Below are 22,813 nucleotides of genomic sequence, written 5' to 3' on the forward strand. Positions count from 1 at the left end.
CAGGTGGCCGAGCCACGATGCCAGAATCTGCCTCGGTGTGTCCTCTGGGGCCTCAGCTGCCATATGCCTCTGTCAGTCCTAGAGGTCCAGCTGCAGATGGGACGTGGGGGCGGGGGGAGGTTGCCTAGGGTAGAGGTGGCTCTTGTTCTGGAGGAGGAGGCAGGTGTTGGCCACAGGAGTGCTTTTCAGAGACCAAGGGCTGGGGCTGGCCTGGAGCCTTCCTGACTTCCTCCCATAAACGCACGGGTCCACAGGCCTCCTCGTCTTTGATCCCATTGTGTCCTCCACCAGAGTTCCTTTCCCCTCTGCTCCTAAACCTGCCTATCCATGTAGGCTGTCTCAGACTCTGCATATTGTAAGAAGCTGTCCCTGACTTGCCTGGCCCAAAGTGAGAATCCAGCAGTCCTCTTCCTGGGGGCACTTTCCATGTTCTTTTCTGGTTTCTGGATCTGTTTCTGTATTGGGGGTTCTGTGTTGCTATAGGGCGGGGGGGTTTTGTCTGAGTCATCTCATGGTTACTGGCCATCAGCCCAGGCCCTGCCCAAAGACAGCTGGGAAGACGTATGGAAGGAGGGAAGGCAGGGATATCCTGAGTCCTGGTTCCTGGACCCGTGGTCTCGTTTGGAGAGTATGGGGCCTGAAGAAGGATGTAGTAACAATCAACAGCAACTCCATGGCTTGGGTGTCTGTCATGTGCCTGGCCAATGGCTAAGTATTTCTGATTCATGTGCCAGTCCTGTCCTGCAGCCCAGGGTGATAGCGTGGGGGCACAGGCCGCTGGGACATGGCAGGGCCAAGACTTGAACCCGGGGCTGCTGCCTACCAAACCTCTCATCTGTCAGGCAACAAATATTTTTGGAATAGCTTAAAAGGAAGAGATTAGAAAGGGTGAGGCTTTTAAAGGGACAGCAAGAACTTTTCTACCTCTTGGCCCTTGCAGGGACCCCAGTAGGGGTAGGCGGGGATGGAGTACAAGGGACAAATGAAAGATACCTTGTTGCTCCCAAAGTCCAGGCTGGTTTAATCCTGTTGTCTACTGTCACTGTGCCTGGTTCCAGGTTGGGGGTGAGGGGTTCATAAAGAGCCTGAAGAGCAAACCCCTTTGCCTGAGCCAGTGTGGGGTATGGAGTAGGTTAGGGAAGCTGGGTCCTGGCCAGACGTGGCTACTGGTGTGCTCACGGCCCTTGTCTTGCAACCTCAGTCTCCTGGGAGGTAAAATGGGGGAGCAGGACTGAGCAACCCCAGAGTGGATTCTGACCTCTTTCTGAGCCTGCCGGTTTGGGGCACACCTGTGTTTTCTCCTAGCTGGTGGCTGCTGCCATCAGTTCCAGTGTCTGGTGAGCCTAGGGCTCCCTGGTGGCTATGACAAGTTCCATTAACCACAGAGGTGGCAGCGGGGCTATTTTTGAAGCAGCCTGTGGTGGGGGAGTTTCCTTTTGGCACTGACTGAGGATGGGAACCTTGGGCAGGGGAAGTCCCGCACAGAGACAGGGCTGGCGCCTCTTCCTTCACCCGCCCTGGCATGGAGAGGCCACCCAGGTCCCCAGAGGCCCCTGCACCACGCACCCATCCTCTACCCTGAGCTGAGCAGCCCTTCTCCCAAGCTTCTCAGGAGCCACTTTGCAAGGTAATGGCTACTGCCCTGCCTCCGGCTGTGGGGAACCCCTCACTTTCCTGCCGCCTGGGGCTGCCACCTTTGCCCCGATGATGTGCCTGGCAAATGGCAGGGAAGCAGGCATGAGAGACTCCTGGGGTCCGGGCTCTTGGGCACCTGACCTGGCTGTTCCCCCTGCCACTGCTGCTGCTCACTTGATCATCGCCTGCCAGGAGCTGCCAGTGGGTCCGTGCCATCAGCCTGCGGTGACCTTTGTTGCCGCCCGGGTTCACACTGAGTGAGCATGGGCTTTGTGATGAGGGAAGCAGAAAAAGCAGGTTTTTTTTCCTCTGGGGTAAATTTTGACTGCGCCTGGGCTCGTTTCTGATAGTTGAGCAGTAAGTTTCCTGCAGAGATTCTCCCACCAGGAATAGCTATACCCGGGATGATGGTCATTCTCCTGGGGCCAGGGGCAACCCTACTGGGTTTCATCCTTCCATCATTGGTTGTCAGGGCTGCAGCCATGGTCTGAGACAGGATATGGGGGTAGAGGGATTTCTCTCTGAAACTATCTGTTCCCTGGGGCCCCTGGAATGAGCTGGCCTGGGGACCCCAGCTTCTGTTTCCTGGCCTCCGGCATTTACACACTGGATGAACAGCCATTCACCCGGCCCTCCCTTTGTGACCTGCTCGGGTGCTTTGGTCTCCACCTTCAAGGAAATCTCCACTTGGGGAGAGAAAAATGTGAGCAGGTGGTAACAACATGGGGACAAATGCTGTGGAGCTGGGAATACCTGACTGGGGAAGTCCTGGGGGACTGCTTGGAGGAGGTTCCTTGGGTTGGGCTCTGAAGGAGCCAGGTTTGCCTGGAGGTATTTCATTCCAGGGAGGGGGAGTAGAGTCTGCTGAGGCCTTGAGGAGAGAATGAGTTCATTTATCTGAAGGGTATGGTCCTTGGAATGGTGGGGCTGCCTAAAGGGTCTGAAGCTCCTCAGCACAGTGAGATCCCAGCCTCCTCCAGCTCCAATCTCCAAGGATTGCCCCGAGCAAATGAGATTAAAACCCAGACTTTGGAGAGAGTTAGATCTGGGTTCAGACGCAGGGCTTGCCATCTCCTAGAGCCAGGGCCTTGGTGGGTCACTTATCTGTGCTTTGGTTTCTCCTTCCGTAAAATGGGGTCGTTGCAGACGTCATGGCAGGGATGAGCCGAGGTGCTGCATTAACCCCTTGCACAGCAAAGTGCTGGATATATATCTTCCTTTTCAGAGTGGGTGGGATGAGGCATGGCCTTCTGGACTTCACTGGGTCCCTGAGCCAAAGGCTTTTCCGCACAGAAACCAATTGTTTCGTTGCTCTTTTTTTTTAATCGAGATTTTATTTATTTGAGAGAGAGTGCACACGTGTGTGAGTGTGTGTGTGGGGGCTGTGTGCAGAGCGAGAGGGAGAAGCAGGCTCCCCGCTGAGCAGGGAGCCCGATGGTGGGGGCTTGATCCGAGGACCCCAGGATCATGACCTGAACCAAAGGCAGACACCTAACCAACTGAACCCACCAGGCGCCCCTTCATTGCTCTTTTAACGGCAAGATGAGATGTTTACAGCTCCTACATTTTAATTTTTTTCTTCCAAAATTGAGTTTTATTATCTGAGCAGTTGGAAATGAAAGGTGACTAGGAATCTTCTCAATTTTATTTTATTTTATTTTATTTTTTTAAGATTTTATTTATTTATTCATGAGAGACACAGAGGCAGAGACACAGGCAGAGGGAGAAGCAGGCTCCATGCAGAGAGCCCGACGTGGGACTCGATCCCGGGACTCCAGGATCATGCCCTGGGCTGAAGGCGGCGCTAAACCGCTGTGCCACCTGGGCTGCCCGCTTCTCAATTTTAAAAAGGCTCTGGGCAGCCCTGCAGTAGGAGGGGAGGTCTGTTTGAAATGGCTTAGTGATTTCTGCCCAAGCTGGGACTGTGGAAACCCTGCACATGAAGGCACACGCTGCTTGCTTGGGGCTTCAGGTGCCTGGGAGGAACCACCGACCCCCTACCCCAACCAGTCAGTTAATGCAGCCAGCTCCCCCCACCCCCACCCCCGCCAGGCCCTGGGCAAGACACTGCTGGTTTAGAGATGACTGCAGAGATATGCTCCTGCTTGAAAGGCCAGCAGAGGAGGAAGAGAGGGTGACCAAGGAAGCAGTTGCTGCCCAAACTGTGGACTTCAGGAAGAACCCTGCTGTGGGGACAGCAGCGGATGGAGAAGAGGGGCCTGGGTACTGCCTGCCTGCCCCTGCACGCCCACTCTTTGGGGTCTGTTTCTTCTTTATGGATGGAAGGGTCTTGAGTACCCCAGGTGGGACTTGACCAAGACCTCACAGGAGTGTTTAGCTTGAGCAGGACCCAGGATCTGTTCTGGAAGTGTGGGTGCTATATTGCCTGTGACAATCCTAGGACCCACGAGGGGGTGTGCAGTTGGGAAGGGGAGGCCCCTCTGTTCGGGGGCCTGGGGTGTGGTGGAAGAGTCGGGAAATGCAGGAGGGCAGGCCCGTGCCAGCAGGGCAGAACTTGGAATGCGTCGTGCAGCCGTGTAGGCCTTGTCCTGGAGAGCGTTGGCTGGGGAGCGGCAGATGGGGATTTGTGTGTTCAGGATGGTGGGGCACCGTCCTCTTATAAGCTGGCGGTTGGGTTATCAGGCAGGAGATCTGAGTTCCGCAGGCCCACCCTGTGAAGATGGGGCTGGTCATGATCCTACTGGTCCTGAAGCTGAGGAATCAGAATAGCATGTGTGGCTTTGGGGGTGGGGAGTGAGAAGACAGAGGACCAGTCAGGAAACCAGACGCTGTCTGTGGCTCATCCCCTGTGGCTCCCAGGCCCCCGTGACTCTGGCCTGAGATCTGGCTGCTTCCTGTCAAATGATGAGTGGGTAAAGTCTGCTTATCCCAAGATGAGAAGAGAAGTGGGGCCAGGGTGTGGGCAAGGGCACAGCAGCCAGAGCCAAACCTCTGGGCCAGAATTCATTCACTCACTCACTCACTCACTCATTCATTCATTTTCATTCACTCTTCCAAGGCAGTATGGACTAGGGGAGTCAGACAGACTTGGTTTCAAGTGTCATTTCTGCCTGTTGCCTGCTGTGCGACTTTGGGCCTGTCACTTAACCAGTCTGAACTTTCATATCCTCTTCTACACAATGTGGATTATAGCAGCCCCCACCTAGGGTGGCCATAAAGGGAACAAGGTATATACAAGGCCTGGGGTGTACCTGGTGCATATGCAGAGTGCATGCTCCGTCAGTGGCAGGCTGTCACCACGTCCTCCCCACCAGCCAGGCTGTGTGGGTAGGACATTCCTTCTGGTCCCACTCCCAGTCCTGGTCCTGGGACATGGAGTCAGTGGAGTTTCTTTAGGTGTTCACAGCCTTGCTGGTCTGGGACGCAGGTTTAAATGGCAGCGTTCTCTGTGATATATGGACCCTGGCAAGTCATGTTTCTCCTCAGAGCCTGTGTCCTCCTCTGCAAAATGGGAGTGACGGTGCCTCCTGGGCTTCTTGGGAGATACTCAGATCACTTAGCTCAGGGGAGATGCTTGATGTGGATGTTGTCTGAGGCTGAAACTGGCACAGCCTTGACCCCACCAGCAGCCAGACCCCATGTCCCTGCTGCGCCTCAGATCTCCCATGTGGGAAGGGGTCTGAAGGGGCATGTTGGGCATTGCTGCCTGTGACACCTCTCGTCTCTGGGCTGGCTGAAGGCTTCCAGCAGCAGGCATCTATCCCAGGCTTCTGCTACCAGGGGCCTGCTGGACAAACGGAAATAGTCCCTGGTGCCCACGCCAGTATTGGCTTACTTATTCAGGGTGGGGGAAGAGAACTGTGAATGGAAGGTGTAAAGTCACTGAGCTAGTTTCCTGCTTTGGGAAAACAACTCAGAAAGCTGTTCACTCCACTGGAAGGGGCCTTCCTCAGGGAAACTGGTATGGGATGCAGCATCCAGTGGAGGCAGGGCAGGGAGACACCTTCCTCCATTGACAGGCCAAGAACGTGGCTAGGCTCAAAGCCTTGTGGCCATCAGGAGAACTTACATGCAGACGTCTAGAAAAGGACAGGCAGGACATGCTGTTTCCACCTCAGGGTTTGGGAACAAAATGAGACATAAATAAACACACAGTATATGAATGCACCACCATGAGATCCCCAACATACAGATTTTCACATGCATAGACCCCCCCCCCCAAACCCACCCCAAGCCAGGTCTTTGCCCTGAACCTTCCTGGGGTTTCAAGACTTGAGTCATCTTTCTTTTTCTTTCTTTTTTTAAAAATCTTACTTATTTTTTTTAATTTTTATTTATTTATGATAGTCACATACAGAGAGAGAGAGAGAGGCAGAGACACAGGCAGAGGGAGAAGCAGCCTCCATGCACCGGGAGCCCGACGTGGGATTTGATCCTGGGTCTCCAGGATCGCGCCCTGGGCCAAAGGCAGGCGCCAAACCGCTGCGCCACCCAGGGATCCCTAAAAATCTTACTTATTAAGGATAGAGAGCAAGCCAGCATGAGGGGCAGAGGGAGAGGGAGAAGCAGACTCCTTGCTGAGCAAGGAGCCTGATTCAGGGCTCGATCCCAGGACCCTGGGAACATGACCTGAGCCAAAGGCAGATACTTAACCAACTGAGCCACCCAGACATCCCTGGAGTCATATTTCATGGGGAGGGTAAGGGCCTCATGGACTGTTAGCTTCTACAAGGTGTGTCATTTGGCAGTAGGGAAAGGAGGACACGATTCCTCTAGATAAAGTTTCCAGAAATTGCAAGGCAAGGGCCAGGTGACAGTCTTGGTCAGAAAGGCCACTGCAGAAACCTCATTGCCCAGCCCAGCCCAGGAACTGGTCCCTTCCAGGGAGTGCTTGGATAAAACCCAAGCCCCGAATTAGTAAGAGCTTTATCTGATGGCCAAGCTGGGCAGGGTGGGGGGTAGTATCAGGGGGCTTTGCAAAGGTAGCCATAGTCCACATAAGCGATGACGGGGTCTGTTTCAGACCTGTCCCAAAGAGGACATGCAGGAGGCAGACAGAGCATGATCTGGGGACCAATAGCCCCAGCCGTGTCGCTTACCAGCTGTATGACCCTGGGCAAGGCCCCACCCTTCTCTGAGCACCAGTTCTCGTGTCTGCCACATGGAGAGGATCACTTCTCTGTTGCCCAGTGAGGGTTAGTGCTAATGACAGAGTCTCAGAGGACCGACCCATGTGTCAGGCTCTGCTGTAAGGAGTTTACATCTGTAAACACATTCGGTCCTCTCAGTGACCCTAAGAGGAATATCTTACTATTAGCCCCACTTTCGAGATAAGGAAACCGAGTCATTAGATGGTTTAATGAAGTCAGGCCAGGATTTGAACCTAGGCAGCTGGGCTCCCCAGCAGGCCTTGCTTAACCCTTAGGCAAATCCTGAGCTCATCCTTGGGCACCTGGTAGACACTCACTTTGGGAACCTGGACTGGGAGCTGCACTCTGCATCTGCAGAGCCCTTGCTCCGTGCAGAAGAAAGGCCTTCAGTGTGGCCTGTGGCTGGATCTCACATTCCATGCATGTTTGGCCTCTGACCTGGGCTTGGCAGGCTGGGCCTCATTGTTCTGCAACTTGGCAGGACCTGCCAGGGACAGGCAGCTAGCTAGCTCCCTGTGTCACCCGGAGATGCCTACATGTGCTGAAGGGCTTTCCCATCACTCTGCATCTGTCAGTCTCAGTCTCTCCCTTGGTCTTTCTGCATCTACACTCTCTAGAAAGCCGTTTGGGGCAGGAATCTCCAGTAGAGGGGTGAGGTTTCCACCTAGGTAGAGACAAACAGAATGTAAAGTCTCTGAAATGCAGCACTCCTAGAGAGCGGGAGGCAGTGGCTGTTCCCAGGAGGGGCTTTGGAGTCATTGAGAGCAAATCCCCTGTGCAGCTTATCAGCCATGTGACCATGAGCTTCCCATCTATAAAATGGGTCTACTGACAGCCCTAGGATGCATGGGAAAGATCTGGCTCACTGGAAAGGTACAGAGAACCTGCATTGCCTTCCTCCCAACCATCCCCCCTTCCACCTCCCTCCCCGCCCCATTCCACCCCTTCTCTCTTCCCCTTCCTTCCTCCTGCCTCCACCTCCCCACCCTTCCCCTCCCTGTATCCTTCCCCTTTGTAGTGTCCCTCTCTGACACTTGGGAGGGTGTGACTTGCAGAATCCTCCTTGGCTTCTTTCCTAGAACAAAGGCCCCTCTTCCTCACTGGGGAGGAGGACAGGGCACAGCCCTTCTTCCATTAGGTTCTAGATAGAGCAGCTCTTAGGAACAGTAATTTACCAAAGCTCCAGGGGGTTGGCAGAAAAGGTACCATGGACAGCAGAGCTGCATCACCCTGTGCCGTCCCAAAGGGCACAGACTCTGGGGGCTCCTATCCATGGGGCCCTTGTGGTGGGAAACGGCCCCTTGTGGCCCTCCAGCCTTGGGATCACCCCTGCCCACTCAGCACAGGCCCTGTTTCTGGGGAGAGGGGCTTGTTCAGTGGAGAGTTGATGTAGGAAGTTCTCAACCTTGTATATAAGGAAGGAAGATGATGAATTTGCCACTAGTAGCCTATGAGGAGTGCAGGGTAGTCATTTGGGGCAAAGATGCCACCGTGGGTTTGAGTCCTGGCTCCACTGCCATGGATCTGGGCAAATCTCTTAACCTCCTTGTGCCTTAGTTTTCTCTTCTGTAAACTGGGATAATAGTAGACTCTGTCCCCTGAGAGATAGGATCTGTGAAATGAGATGAAGGGTATAGAGCAAGGCCTAGCATAATAAAGGCACACAACTTTTGACATCATTATTATTACTGTTGTTTCTGATGAGGCCAGGGACCCCTTGGCAGTGCTCTGGGAGCCTTGTGAGAGGCCTGGGGTGGGCTCCTGAGTGTGTAGTCTGTGCCTCTCGGTGCACATTGGGAAGGTGCCATTAATATGACACAGGGCAAGAGGGATGACCTTGGCCGACACCTGCTAAGCCTCCGCCCAGTGTGACTTGCCCAGGCTCCCAGCTGGTGAGTGACAAGGCCAAGAGGCAAACCCAGGCCCACTGGCCCTGAAAGGCTGGGGTGAGCTTAGATGAGGGGAGGGAAATCCAGAGACACACATGCCATGGTCAGCCATCCATGTGATGTCTGTCGGCAGGTGAGCCGGTACCTGTGTGGGTCTGGCCTCTAGGCCGTTTTGGCACCTTCAGAGATAAAGACAGACCTTCTTGCTGAAGACAGTTCTCCTCCAGCCTTTCCCTGGGAGTCTTCCTAAGGGCAGAGGATGGTGAACATGTCACCCCCAGGGGTCTGGGGGTACAGCCCGAAGCAGCTGCAGAGCCTGCAGGAGTCTCCGGTTTTATCTTAAAATGCATGCGCATTTTACATTCTATTCCCTCCGAATCTGGTTTATTGCTGCACACATGTCCCCCCTGAGTAACAGAGCTGCCTCGGGAAGCCGCTCGTGTCGGTCTATCCTGGGGCTTTTCCTCCTGGTCCTCACTGTGTCACCCTGGGGTTGTGCTCTCCATTGTGGAAGCTGGGGCACAAGCTGAGGGGGCCATGGTTCCATATGCATTCCAGGAAGCCTCAGTGGCCCACGTGGAGGAGGGCTCAGTGAGCAGGGCATAGGCACTGGGAGACCCAGGGGCCCAGGTGGGAGGTGAGTCCCGCACCAGGACAGAGTCAGGGGCATGGCGGGCGAGAGAGGCCTCAGACACAACCCCACCGTGCCCTCCACCTGCCACCGATTCAAGATGAGAAAAAGAGCCCTATAACATAAAATGCCACGTTTGTGGGTCCATGTGGGCTCAGTCTTGGCAGCTTCACACACAGGACAGCATGGGCCACACTTGGCAGGACACAGCCCTCGCCCTGCACACGCTCCCTGTTGTGGAGGGCTTCCCTGCCAGCCTGAGTTGGGAGCCATCTGCTCCATGGGGCCTCGCTTTCAGCTGTCTACCTGGCGTGCTGGAGAGTGGCATTACCCTGAAGCAGCTGATGAAAGGTGTGTGAGGGAGGAGCTGGGCCTGTCCTAAGGGCACAGAGAAAGAATGGGCGCTGGACCCCAGCAGGCCCGCATGCAGGTTCTAGAAAGGCTTGGGGTCCCTTTGAGGGCAGACCTAGGGAGGCAGAGCTGGAGACTCAAACTCTGGGGTCATTTAGGGTTTGGTGGACATCCTCTGATCAAAAGGCATCACAGATATCCCCGAGCCTGGGAGGGCTGAATGCCACCCACTGTAGCTGGAAAAACCTACAGTGGAGAGGAAGGAAGAGATTCCTTTCCCAGTGCCCAGACACCCCTGTGTTAATGGGGGGGGGACAATGGTGTCTACTTGGGAGGTGTGTGCCATGGAGCTGGCCGAGCCCCTGGACCAGGGTTAGGCTTTCAGTTTGGCTGGTGGGTGTAGATGATCAGCTTAAAGAATGAAAGAAACAGAGTCTGTCTAGGGAGAAAGTGATGTCTTAGGTTGGTTCTCCAGAAGCAGACCCTGGGAGTGAGGAAACTGTAAAGGAGTGGGGGAGGCAGACAAGCAGGGATGTGATCTCAGACCAGACCCACTGGCTCCACCCAGGGCTCTGGAGTGTGAGTCACACCCCCAGAGTGTCCTGACCCAAGGCAAGGGCACTTTCATACTGGGCCTGTTGGTCATTGATTAAGGGTTGCCCAAGGAGCCACCAATTCCTAGGGACTCTGGCTTTCTGGAGCGTATAGACAGAGCTGCTCCAGTAGCCTGGGCCAGTCCTTAGGGGCTCTATTTGGGATGTGTTGAGTCTGTGGGACCTCCGAGGTGGGGTCTGCTGGAAGTAGCAGCAGCCAGCTTCAGGGGCCCTCACCACTTGCCTACACTACGACAGGTCCCTCCTGGGCATCAGTCCCTTTCATTCTGTGCAGCCAGGTGGGAGCCCAGGTCTGGCCCTGAACATAGAAGGTGCTGCAGAAGTGTTTGTGGGCTTTTCCCTTGCATCCAGGAGGATCATGGTGGCCAGTTGCCAGCTCTCACCTCTGGCTGTGCAGCGATTCTGTGTGCCTCAGCCTTGGTACCAGAGGCAGTCTTCTGCTAGGGAGGCTGGCAGAGGCTGCCGGTGACACAAGGGGTGGCAGTGGTTCTGGGAATGATTCCTAGATGACATTTAGCTCTGGCCTAGGCACAGAGTGGATGCTTAATCAGGGATGGCTGCCATGGTTACCATGGCAACTGGTGACCAACATCCCTGACTCTCCTAGGGGCCTCTGATGCAGCAGCCCAAACCCTAAATGGGACTGCTCACTTGTACAGAGGGCTCTGCGCCTGCCTGGAGGTCTACGCCACACTGAGGGGGACCTATGGCCTTGGCCTTCCCTGCGTTTGGTGCACCAGGGCCCAGCAAGGATGGAGGTGTTGGGTCCTTCCTGCAGCTGCTGCATGCAGTCTCCTGACTACCCAGACAATCTGGGTTTTTGTGGGGGTGATAATGGGTACAGGGCTTTGTAATTCCCCCAGGAAGCACAGAGAACAATAATGTGGAAAGAACAAGGATTTGGAGCCCAGCACCTCCAAATCTGGGTTGAATCTGGCACCTCCTTTGCTGGTTGGGGGAGTGGGGGGCCATCATGAGATTTCTCCTTGGGCAGAGCTTGTCTCCCCCTCATCCAATGGGGATAATCCTAGCAACCACTCAGGCAGGGTTCCAGAGGGAAAGTGTGTCATGTGGGGTATCGAGTCCTAGCCCCCTGCTTCTGACTGGGTGGCTGCTCTGCACCTCAGCTGTAAGATGGGATAAATGGAAGTACCTCCTCCATCCCAGTGCCGTCAGGAGGAAAATGTGAACAGGCATGTGTATAAGAAAACCCTCGTTTTCTTTTGCAGCCCGTGCCCTTGTGAGGCTGGCATGCAGGATGGCCGGCCAGCCCAGCCACATGCCCCATGGAGGGAGCCCGAACAACCTCTGCCACACCCCAGGGCTGGCACACCCCCCTGACCCACAGGTGAGCCCTTTGCCTTTTTCTGCAGAGCACTGGGGATTCAGCAGGGACCGCAGGGACCACAGGGCCCTGAGGCTACTTCCTCCCAGCCCCTGGAGGAATCTCTCGGGCAGCCACTAGCTGGAGTCTCTTCTTGAATGCTTCCGAGGGTGGGAGTGGAGCTCACTACCAACCTGGTCAGCCCTTACGTCACCAGCAGCACTCAGAGAAGCCTTCTCTGTGCCAGACTCGGGCCCTAGTCTGCTCTTGGGATTTCCGTGTGAATGAAGAGCTTTATCTCAGCAGGGTCAGTGCTGGTTAGTAAGGCCAAGTGGTGGAGGCCTGAGGAATGGGGAGAGAGTGAGGGGCTCCGGGGGAGCAAGCAGCCTGTGCATGTGGTCAGAAAGTGCTTCCTTACTCTCAGCTTGAAGTCAGCTTCCCTTTTTGGTTTTAGCTGAGTCCTGGGCCTCTTTAGCCACTTTATCTAGAACCAGCAGGGCCTCAGGACACTTACCTGCTTCACTCTATGCAGATCCTGGGTGAGCTGGGTAGCCTCCTGCTGCTTTTCTGAATATGGCTTCTGGGGATCCCAGCTGCTTGTATATGCCCTGCCTTTGTACCCACTGTCCCCTGGGCTTGGAGTGCTCTCCCCGATGCCCCCTCCAGGCCTCAGTCCAAATGCTGCTGCTTTTAGGGAGCCTTCTCATTCCACCCCACTTCCTCCCCCATGCCGCACAGGCCCTGGGTTATGGCCATGGTGTCCCACTGGGGCACCGGTTCTGGAATCTGCCTCCAGTCCTAAACAGAAGAACTTCTGGGGTGAGGCTTCACTGGTCACATCATCCCAGGCCGGGCCCACAGGAGCCCCTCGATGCCTGCTGAATTAATGAACTTCAGATACCTGTAGTACACCCCTACAGGGCTATGCAGGAGACAGACCCAGGTCTGCTCTTAGAAAGCATATAGCCTCATGGGAGAGAAAGATAGGAAACAGGGCAGAATAACATTGGGGGCCCATGGAGCTCCAAAAGGCACATGATCTCAACTAGATGACCAGAGAGGCCTCCTTGAGGAACTGGTTTGCAGAGGCCTGGAAGGGGCAGGCTGGTCAAACCAGCCAGGGCCAGGTGCTACAGGGTCTGTGGGCAGCCTGATATGATGAAAAATAATGTGCAGGTTGTTGTTTTTTTTTCCCCAAAGCTATGAGACCTAAATCAGGGGGAGACTCAGAGACAGCTACCTTCTTAAGCCCTGGAAGGCTTGTCGCAGCCTCTGACTGCCTAGTTCCTGTTGGAGGACTTCGGGTAGTCTGCTGTTTGATCTGCTTGGCCAGGATTGCCGTGCAGTTGTACAGATACACACTGCACAAAGGTGCCGGCCAAGGAGACAGATCAGTGTGAAATCCTTCTACACCTGAGTTCTCATCAAGCCATGCTCACTGCTGTGGAGCTCCACCAGTCCAAGAGAAGGGGCACGTTTATGGATTCATGCAGCAGTGAGACATGTAAACTATAGATATGGCATCTACTAGGGTGTGTGTGCGTGTGCACGCATGTGAGAGAACACACATACAGTGTCCAGGGGCATCTATGCTGTGTGTACTCTCTCCAGTCTGATTACCGGATGGGACATGGGCCCATTTCCCAGATGGAATTTGGGGAGGCAGATCCCAGAAAGCCCAAAGGCCCATGGACACTGCTGGTGCAGAGTCCACCAGGACATCTCACTGATGGCTGGGGGCAGTGAGGCCTCCTTGGGTAATGTAGCAATTTGTCATATTAAGTCATTCACTAACAATTGAGTCTCCCTTGATTAATCTCCCAGAATTAGCCAGTTGCATTTTGAGTAATTAGGGTTAATTACAGCCTCATTTGGCAGAGGAGAGAGCCCGTAATTATTTCACAAACAACGTGAGGTGGCTGCGGCAGCGGTGGCGGTGGCAGTGGCGTCCGGGCGTCTGGTTGCACATGTTGGAGTGGGTAATGACACAGTTAAGTGGAATTAGACACAATTACTCGTCGTTGGGCAGCGGCTGTCGGCGAAGGGGCCCTCAGTCCTGCCAGCATCTGGCTGGATTTGCAGAAACGGGATGCGCAGCCACGTTGACACCGCGCTGCTGCAGGTCCGGGCGGGAATGAGGTTGGTTGGGTGCTTCCTCTCTCCTCCATTCATGAAGCACTGGTATTAAAATGCCATCTAGGGAGACATCACGGCCCAAATCTTGCCTGTTTCGAGATACAGAAACACCTCAAATTGACAGCAGAAGCATTTTCCTTTATGGCAGGAAGCCCTGCTGTTTCCTTGAAATCATCCCTAGAAGGAGTCAGGGCCCATGATGGCAAGAATACTGTGCTCTGGACCAGGCAGGGCTCAATTCCCAACTCCATCCTTCACCAGCCAGGCAACGTTGGGTAAATGAGCTGAGCCTCGGTTTTCTCATCTGTAAAATGGGGCCATGAAGACTAACGAGATGGAATCCCTTCAACCCCCAGTATAGCATCTGACATTATGAATGTTAAGGAAATGTGTGTCACTGATTTTATCCTTCTATTTTATTTTATTATTATTTATTTTTTTAAAGATTTTGCTTATTTATTCATGAGAGACACAGACACAGGCAAAGGGAGAAGCAGGCTTCCCACAGGGAGCCCAGTGTGGGACTCGATCCCAGGACCCCGGAATCACAACCTGAGCCCAAGGCAGATGCTCAACCACTGAGCCACCCAGGTGCTCTCATCCTTCTATTTTAACATCCATTTTAGTTTTCATGGCTCAGGAGCCCAGAGCTGAAATGCCCACAGTATAGAAAGAACAACTTAGCAAACACTCAGACTGGTTTTGTTAACTTTTTACACCCAAGGCTAGCAGTTTGTCATTTCAAGGAGCTTTCTAGCTGTGAGAGTTGTCCGCTTATTAAAATACATCTGCTCATGTATTTTAATTTAATTCCAGTGAAATCACATGTGGAATTATTGAGGTTTTAAATGAATGAATGAATGCATGCATGCAATTGAGAGAAAGAGCTCTAATGCCTCATGCTTTATGATTTTACCAATTTGCTGCAGAGCATTTTCATCAGGAGTGAAACATAGCTGATCCACTAAAAACCACGTGAATTTCCAAGAAGGAGAAAGGTGCTCTTGTCTGAGAAAGCCCTGGTTAATGTATCTTCCATCTGGAAAGTCTTTGCAAACCTGCCAGGGCGTGCCAAGTTCAGTTATATTGGGCCCTATTCAGAGAAAGAGGAATGTGCCTTACTTTTCTGGGGATGGGGATGGCTGCCCCTGGATCTGAATCACACAGGCCAAAATCTTTATGAAAATCTTCTCAAAGCAATGTTGGTAGTTAGGTAAGATTTAATGACCAAATATTAGCAGCTATTAAAATTCAAGAAGTGTTTGCTGAAGTGTTGTAAGTTCAGCAAGTGCTTGTCTCGTTTCTGCCTTTGGTCTGCCGACGAGCCCCACACAGAAGTTAGGTACAGACAGTGTGAGAGGTGGAAAGCCCCATGGAGGGACAGGCGGATGCTGAGGCAGCCCAGAGGGTGGGGTGGGACAAGGAAAGCTCTAGAGAGATGACAGGTGGGCTGGTAACCATCAGGAGTTTGGGACAGGCGAGGAGAGGAGAATGTCCCAGGAAGAAGAGGAAGGAGACAGGCCTGAAGGTGCAGGTCCAATGAGGTTAGGCAAGTGTTTAAATACCAGTGCTTGGTGGGTGGTTGAGTGTCTGCCTTCAGCTCAGGTTGTGATCCCGGGGTCCTGGGATTGAGTCCCACATTAGGCTTCCCACAGGGAGCCTGCCTCTCCTGCTGCCTGTGTCTCTGTCTCTGTGTTGCTCATGAATAAATAAATAAAATCTTTAAAAAAAATACCACTGTTTGGTTGGGGGAATGGCTGGTGTTCCTGAAAGGCTGTATCATCTGAAATGGAGTCTATCGTGAATGAAGGGTGAGCCTATTAGTGGGTTTCAGGTGGACAAGGGAGCTTGGGTTTTAGAAAGATTGCTGGTTGCTGGTGCTCAAGGCACACTTAGGGTGAAAATAGGACGAGATGAGGAGGCCACTGCCGTCCCCCAGGTAAGATGATGCCATGGTCTTAAACGGCTGGACATGGGGAGAGAAGATTCCAGAGACTTCAGGGAGAAAACCGACTGGACTTGGTAACTGAAGGGATGAGGGAGAACAGAGTCCAGGATGTATCCAGACTTCCAGTGGGATGGCTCATTTTCTTTACGGCTTTCGCCTTTCAAGTCTTGGCTTGTAAGTCATTGGCACTGGTTCCAGATTCTCTTACATATGTTTAAGCTCAGCTTTCTCTGAGCTCAGTCAGTGGGAATTGTCCTAAGAGACCCACTGCACTGAGATGATTCTAGGCTTTGTTATCAGGTGACTGTCATGTTTGGGCATCTTGCTCACTACTCCCATGTGCTCCTGGCTCTTGGAGCCGTGTGTAGACTTCCAGGTTGGGACAATCATGGCACGGTGATACCTGGCACTTACCTCCACCTTCCTACCGGCTAGGAACTAGGTCTTACTCAGAATTCTATTTTGCAGGGGTGGAAACTGAGATAAATAACATGTATGCTTTGCTCTTGAGGAGCAGAGCCAGATGTCTCTCCATGTCCTGTGGCCCCACAGCACCGCTTGTTGTCGTGAGGTCTTTGAGAGGGAAGATGAGCTTTGGGATTGAAGTTAGCCAGATCATGCAGAGCTGAGTGGGGTCGGCCTTGGCAAGAGCCTGACAATATGGACTCTCTGTAAATCATGCCCTTCTTCCGTGGAACACAGATTTAAAACACATCACGATATACACATATTCTGAATCCATTAGAACTTCCCTATGCACAGTGTCAGATGGCTTTAAAGGTGAAATTCGTTTACAGGAAATGTCATTCTGATGAAGTATGCTTTTTAAAATCACAGAAACAGTTGCCTTAAAATTAATGATGCATTGCAAATATCAGGGAAAAAAGACCCATTCAGTGTAAAGATGATTAAAATTCAGGTCAGAAGTCTGACTTAGTCAGGCTAAATTTTTTAATGAGATTTCAGAAAATTAATTGGGCGAATGCATTTTTATTCTTTTAACATGTAATTTTATGCTCCTGTTTTTTAAAAAAGGATCTGTTGATGACTGAAGCTTATTGTGGTTCAAACATTTTAAACTCAAATTAGCACAGGGTGGGAGGTGTTTGTGGCCTAATTTGATCTGACTTGGAGAAGAGAGTCTGGGTTTCTCCGAGCTTGCCGGGGTGGGGGTGTTCTGGAGTGGTTCACCAGTACCACCCCACCCCCACCCCAAGTCCGGCCTTGGCCTGAGAAGGCTGGCAACATTTCTCGAGGGGCGTGAGATTGGGGATAGAGATGACCTGGGGACCTTGACCCTCTCCTTGGCTCCTGGTTCCCCTGAGCCTCATGTTGTCCAGGGAGTTGCTCCCAGAGGTTCCTCTCTGAGATAGTGTTCCCCCTGGGGCAGTGCGGACCCCCTCCCTCTGGCCTGCTGGGGCTGGCAGCAGAGTGCAATCAGCATCCCTGCCGCCTCCTCCCAGCCTTCCACCCATCTGCTCCTCCTCTGGTGGAGAACTCAGGGGCTCCCATCAGCATAGTCCCAGAAAGGCGAGATGAGTCAGTTGTCTAGCATGGTCCCTTGGCACACAGTCCTGGATGACCTGTGCAGGGGACAATGAATGTGCAGGGGGCAGTGAAGTCAGAAGGCTACAGGGGCATGCCCGCGTCACTGCTCTACTGCAGTCAGGTGATTATGGCTGAAGACCTCAGAGCCTCCGTTTCCTCATCTGTAAAATGGGGCCATGAAGACTAAGTGAGATGGGATACTTGAAACCCCCAGTGTGCATCTGACATCACGGGTATCATTGACCTCACTCTTAGATTTAAAAATTCATTTTAGTTTTCACAGCCAAAGAGCCCAGAGCTGAAGTTGACCTGCAGTGGGGTGAGGATTATGTGGGCAGTGGTCGCAATAGCTGTGGACTCCCTGCCTCGGCTTGTCCCCAGCCCCTTAGGAGGCAGTTGTGCCCCTGGTCTGTGCTCCGCAGACACCCTTAATGACGGCGACAGCCTAGGTAGCTCTTCCAATACTGAGTCTGGCGCTCTTCCAATATGAGGCTTCGTTCAGTAACTTACCACCACCTCCCAGCAGCCCTTGGAAGCAGGCATTGTTACTACCTTAGTTGTACACATGAGGACACTGAGGCCCAGAATGCTTGTCCATGGCCCCAGCCAGGAAGTGCCAGATCTGGGATCTGAACCCAGGCCTCTGTACCCCAGCATCAGTGTCTCAGCTGAGGGAACTGGAGTAGTGGTTCCCCCCTCCACCAACCTGTGCCCCCAGGCTCATGCTGATTTTCCCCAGGAGCCTACATGGAGCTCGCCCTGGCCTCAAGCTTGCCAAGCAGCTCAGAGCTCCCAGGACCCTCGGCACCAATATCACCTCCTGGATTCTCAGAGAAATCCTGGGGCTGATATTGCTAAGGTCCCCCTGTCGTGAATGGACTCAGCTGCAGGGGCACGGGTGGAGCTGGCTGAGGGCTGACCCAGGAGGGGAGGAAGCCCTCCTTGGAGGTGGCAGCGGAGAGAGGCCTGGCCTTATAGGGCAAGAGCTCCCTTCACCTCTTCCCCTTCCATTCACAGCCCCAGAGTTAAGTGAGAGTCAGGGCTCTGCTGGCTCAGGCACAGTGCCCCGTGTTCTGCAGTGCTCCCAACCTGGACAGAGGGCACTCGGGGGACAGGACCCCATCCCAGCCCCTGTGAGGGTGGTGGTGTCCCCACCCCGCCCAGACCCAGATGGTGTATCTCCTTCACACGTGGTGCTGCTGCTGGAGGAACCTGCCCCGCCCCCTCCAAAGGAGCTCATTCCTCTAATTAGGTTGAATGGGTTGTGACAGGAATTGCAAATCCATGTCATTGCATATGCAGATGTGCAAGTGGAGTCTAGGGATGCCAGCTGGGATGTCACCCCCACCCATCCTCCAGGAGCTTCCTTAGGGCAGCGTGGCCTTTGGGAACACATCTCCGGGGTGGACAAGAGCGCGCTGGGGACTCCAGCCACTAGTGTTGGTTGAAAGCCCTGTGTTTGCATAGTGGAGACCCTAGGAGATCGCGTCCCCCAAACGTGTCACTGTCCCAGCGGGGAAACTGAGGCCCATGGGGGGGGGGGGGCTGCCCATGTCAGCTCTCAGGACAGCTGGCTATAGATCGTCAGGGAGTTCAGGTCTCAGCTCCCCACTGACCAGCTGTGTGACTGTGCCTCGGTTCCCTTCTTTATGACATGGGATTAAAAAGTTCTGCTTTACAGGGTTGTTAGGTGAGTGTAGTCCCCAAATCTGTGGAAGCAGCCAGCAGAGTAACTGCTGCATGGTAGGTGCCTAACACACCATGGTGTGCCGTTAGCCTCATGGGCATGTGTGATCCCTCCAGGTGTGAGAAAGTTGCCTTTTTCTGAGGGTATGTGGTGTGATTTTGGCTGCACTCAGAAGTGACAGTGGTTGTGTCACAAAGTCCCACAGTGCACCAGGCTGCTTAGAGCATGTTCCTTTGTGTCATTTGACAAACATGCCCCGTGCTCTTGTTCTGGGCAAGTCAGAGCCTCAGCTCAGGGGATACGGAAAGGACTAAGACAGGAGCGCACTTTTGGAGAGGCCCATGTTTGGGGGGGCAGGGGCTCAGGTGACTGGAAGAAAGAAGCCAGCTGAAGCAGGAAGCATAGACCTGGCTAGCCATTGGGTCTCAAAGGAAAAGCAAAGGAAGAATCTGGGAGTTGTGAGGCCAACTCATGGTAGAGCTCAAGGGGCGGAGACTCCAGAGTCCCCAGGCCCTGGTTCAGATCTCTCCCATTACTCATTGTGAGGTCTGGAGCTGGTCACTGCCTCCATCCCCCACAGCCTGTTTCCTGAAATGGGGATAATGATGTTGTCAACTCACAGGATCATGGGAAGGAAGTGTTCTGCGTGGTGCCTGGTACACAGTAAGTGCTCAATAAATCCCCACTCTTCTTACATGGGTGCTTAGTAAATAGGTAGGTTAATTGCTGTTAGTAAAGAACTTCCTTGACAGACACTGGCACAGGGTGGATAAGATGACAGTCTTTCTCTTCCACCAGCCCTCCCTCCAGCTCAGCTCCCAGTAGGGAGAGTCTTCAAATCCCTCACCAGGGGAGGTAATTATGCCTCAAGACTTGAGAGTCAGGGTTGGCCCAACTGCTACCTTGCTGAGGGAACAGGCTGCGAGGCTCAGACTTCCATCACTCACTTCTAGCAGGAGGGTTTCCTTGGCACAGAGCTGGGTCTGGGCAGGTTCAAAAAGGCTGAGAGTGGGGGTGAGGAGGAGCTGCTTCGGGGTCCCCTCTCCTGCTCCACCCTGCTTGTCACTCATAAGGACCACTGAGCACCTCCTGTGTGGGGGGTGGGGAGAAGTTCAGCAATCTCACGTGATCCTTACAGCAGCCCTATGAGACAGGTATGCTTCTACACCCCTACTTTGCAGACAGGAAACTGAGGCAGAGTGGCTTGGGTAACTGCCCAAGATCACCAGCCAGGGACCCAGGAAATATGCATGAGGAAATATATATAAGGGTGCTTATCGCAACATTATTTATAGTGACAACAGATTGGAAACAAGCTTACTGTGGAGTTAGAGTCTGTGGTTATTTAAATCCCCTTCAGTTGAAAAGATCCATCCTTAAAAAAGCAAGTCTCAGAGTAATAGGTTTGCACAATTCTGGGCTTTTAAAAAGTACACCATCTCCGTATACGTGAAGATTTGTTCATTCAACAAATGTTTATTGAGTGCCTACAATATGCCAGGCACCATTTTACGAGGCACCCCTGCTAGTGGTTGGGAGTCAGACAAGGTAACTGAGTGAAATACCGTATTAGGAATGCTGGGAGACAGAAACGAAGAAGGAAGAAGAGCTGGAGAGTGTGAAAGGGACATAAATGCTGAGGCTTCCAAGGGACATTCCGGGCAGAATGGCCAGTGAGAGCAAAAGAGGATGGTCAGTGTGGAAGGACAGAGTGACCAGAAGAAAGTAGCAGAGCAGCAGGATCGCAAAGGTGTGAGGAGTGTGGGCAGGCCAGTCACATGGCATCTTAAAGGCTTCCTCAGTGGTTGTCAAGTGGGGACTTAGAGTTACCCTACCAGGTAATTTTTTTTAAGATTTTGTTTGTTTATTCATGAGAATACACAGAGAGGAGAGGCAGCGACACAGGCAGAGGGAGAAGCAGGCTCCACGCAGGGAGCCCGACATGGGACTCGATCCCGGGTCTCCAGGATCAGGCCCTGGGCTGAAGGTGGTGCTAAACCGCTGCGCCACCCGGGCTGCCCCCTACCAGGTATTTTTAACATTATTGGCCTTACTGTGATGACGTGCGTTTTTCCTTATCTCTGCCTGTTTCACACTTTAAATTGAACCCATTCGTGTAGTAAAGAAAGAGAAGGAAAAAAATCAAAGTTGATTGAGAACAGATGTCCTGCATAGGATGGTAGTGACCCAGGCTCCCGCCAGGGCTTCTTTGTCTAAAGGTTGGTATTCCAGTGAAGGAGAGTTCCAGAACACAGCCCAATAAAATACCTGATCTTCCACCCTCATGGGTGCTTCTGGACCGAGTCTGGAAGAGGCATTTTCACATCAGAAAATTCAGACTTACTCCTTCCTGTTTCAGTGGGGCTCTCAGTGTTTTCTTGCCCCACCCCCTACTTCCCAAAATGAACTCTGCAAATGTCTCCGTACCCCTTCTACATGTGAGACCCTGTTGTTGCACTACCACCTGGCCGGGGAGGGTCCCCTAGAGTGGCCAGTGGGGCCTGTAGCAGGAGGAGGGCCTGTTTTGCCAGGCTACTGTGGGGCAGACCAGAGCCATGGAATCCTCCCCCGCCCCACCTTTCTTGGCACCCCCTCTGCACCTTCCCCCCCAAGCACTTTGCACATATGTTGTAGGGATGGTGAGGGGGTACCTGGCCACTGCTGCCTCACCTGGCAGCCTCATCCACAGGTAGATTTTACTGTTCAGTGGTGGGTTTCAGTGCTGACCCCTGGAGAGTCATCATGAAGTGTCTGGATTCCTCATGTCACTATAAAGGGATCTGTTTGCCTAAACAGTGGGGTCAGCATGGCAAGGCTGCAGATTTAAGCTCAGTTCTCTCATCTCTGAGATGGAAGTGGCCACCCCAGGAGGGGAAGTTGCCACATCTGACAGTGACTTGCAGGGTGAGGGTTGGGGCCTCCATGCGGGGGGCCGTGGAGCTGGTGAGACCCAGCAGGGCCTCCCTTGCTGTGTGACCTTGGTGGGTCACGTCCTTCACACCTTAATTGCATCTGCTTTGCTTGCTGGCTCCAGTGTGGGCACAGGGATTCAGGAGTGAGCAAGGTGGGCAAGGTCCCAGGGAGCCACTTTAATGGGAGCAGGAGGTAGAAACAAGCAAACTAATGGACAACCAGGTAATGAAGGGTGGTGGTAAGTGCCATGGTAGAAACCAGCGGCCCTGACTTCTTATGTGCAGAGTGGGGTTGTTGTGGTGGCAGGGGGTGAAGGAGCCTCTGATAGTGATGCCCGTGAAGTTGGCAGTCACGGTCCCTCCTTCACCTTGGAGCAGCGCTGCTGGGGTCGCTGGGTTTTGGAAGGGGCCCTGGCTGCTTAGGTCCTGGCCCCTCATTGCAACCTGGCTGGCCACTGATGCCCTCTGTCCCTCTCCTCCAGAGACACCCAAACACCTTGTCTTTTCGCTGCTCGCTGGCCGACTTCCAGATAGAGAAGAAGATAGGCCGAGGACAGTTCAGCGAGGTGTACAAGGCCACCTGCCTGCTGGATAGGAAGACCGTGGCTCTGAAGAAGGTGCAGGTGAGCTGACTCCCCCATGAGGTCAAAGCCACATCACAGGAGCTGGCTTCTGTGTCGAAACATTGTGGCCCTGGGCCAATTCTCTCCCCTTCCTTCTTTTCCCCTTCCTCTGAAGTCAGGACCCAGCTCACTGGGCCGTGGGAAGGATTAGGTGGGCTTCTGATGATGAGCGTTCATTGTGAGCCATAAAGGAAGAGGAGCATACATTGAAGACCACTGTATACCAGGTCGTGCCTTGAGCATGGTCCTGTGGGTCAGGGTAGTCACCCCACTTTTCAGATCAGGAAAGTTGCAGGGATGTGAGTATTTATCTCACCCGGCCCAGGAGCGAGCTGAGGAGGAGCTCAGGCTCAGACCCGCACTGACTCACCCTGGGTCCTGCACTTGCTGGTTGCCTCTGAGCG

At 53.4% G+C, this 22,813-nt stretch overlaps 1 protein-coding gene across 5 annotated transcripts in view; it reads left to right on the plus strand.

Moving 5' to 3' along the window:
* The window catches only part of NEK6 (NIMA related kinase 6), an 83,257-nt gene that overhangs the window by 26,971 nt on the left and 33,473 nt on the right, over positions 1 to 22,813 (plus strand). For all 5 annotated transcript variants that reach the window (XM_072777873.1, XM_072777869.1, XM_072777870.1 and 2 more), the window contains 2 exons: positions 11,461 to 11,579; positions 22,269 to 22,409. In XM_072777873.1, coding sequence (XP_072633974.1) covers positions 11,490 to 11,579; positions 22,269 to 22,409 — 231 coding nt within the window. In that variant the 5' untranslated portion in view covers positions 11,461 to 11,489. The remainder of the gene's footprint in view (positions 1 to 11,460; positions 11,580 to 22,268; positions 22,410 to 22,813) is intronic.

Source organism: Canis lupus, chromosome 16, assembly GCF_048164855.1.
Source record: "Canis lupus baileyi chromosome 16, mCanLup2.hap1, whole genome shotgun sequence".
NCBI lineage: Eukaryota > Metazoa > Chordata > Mammalia > Carnivora > Canidae > Canis > Canis lupus.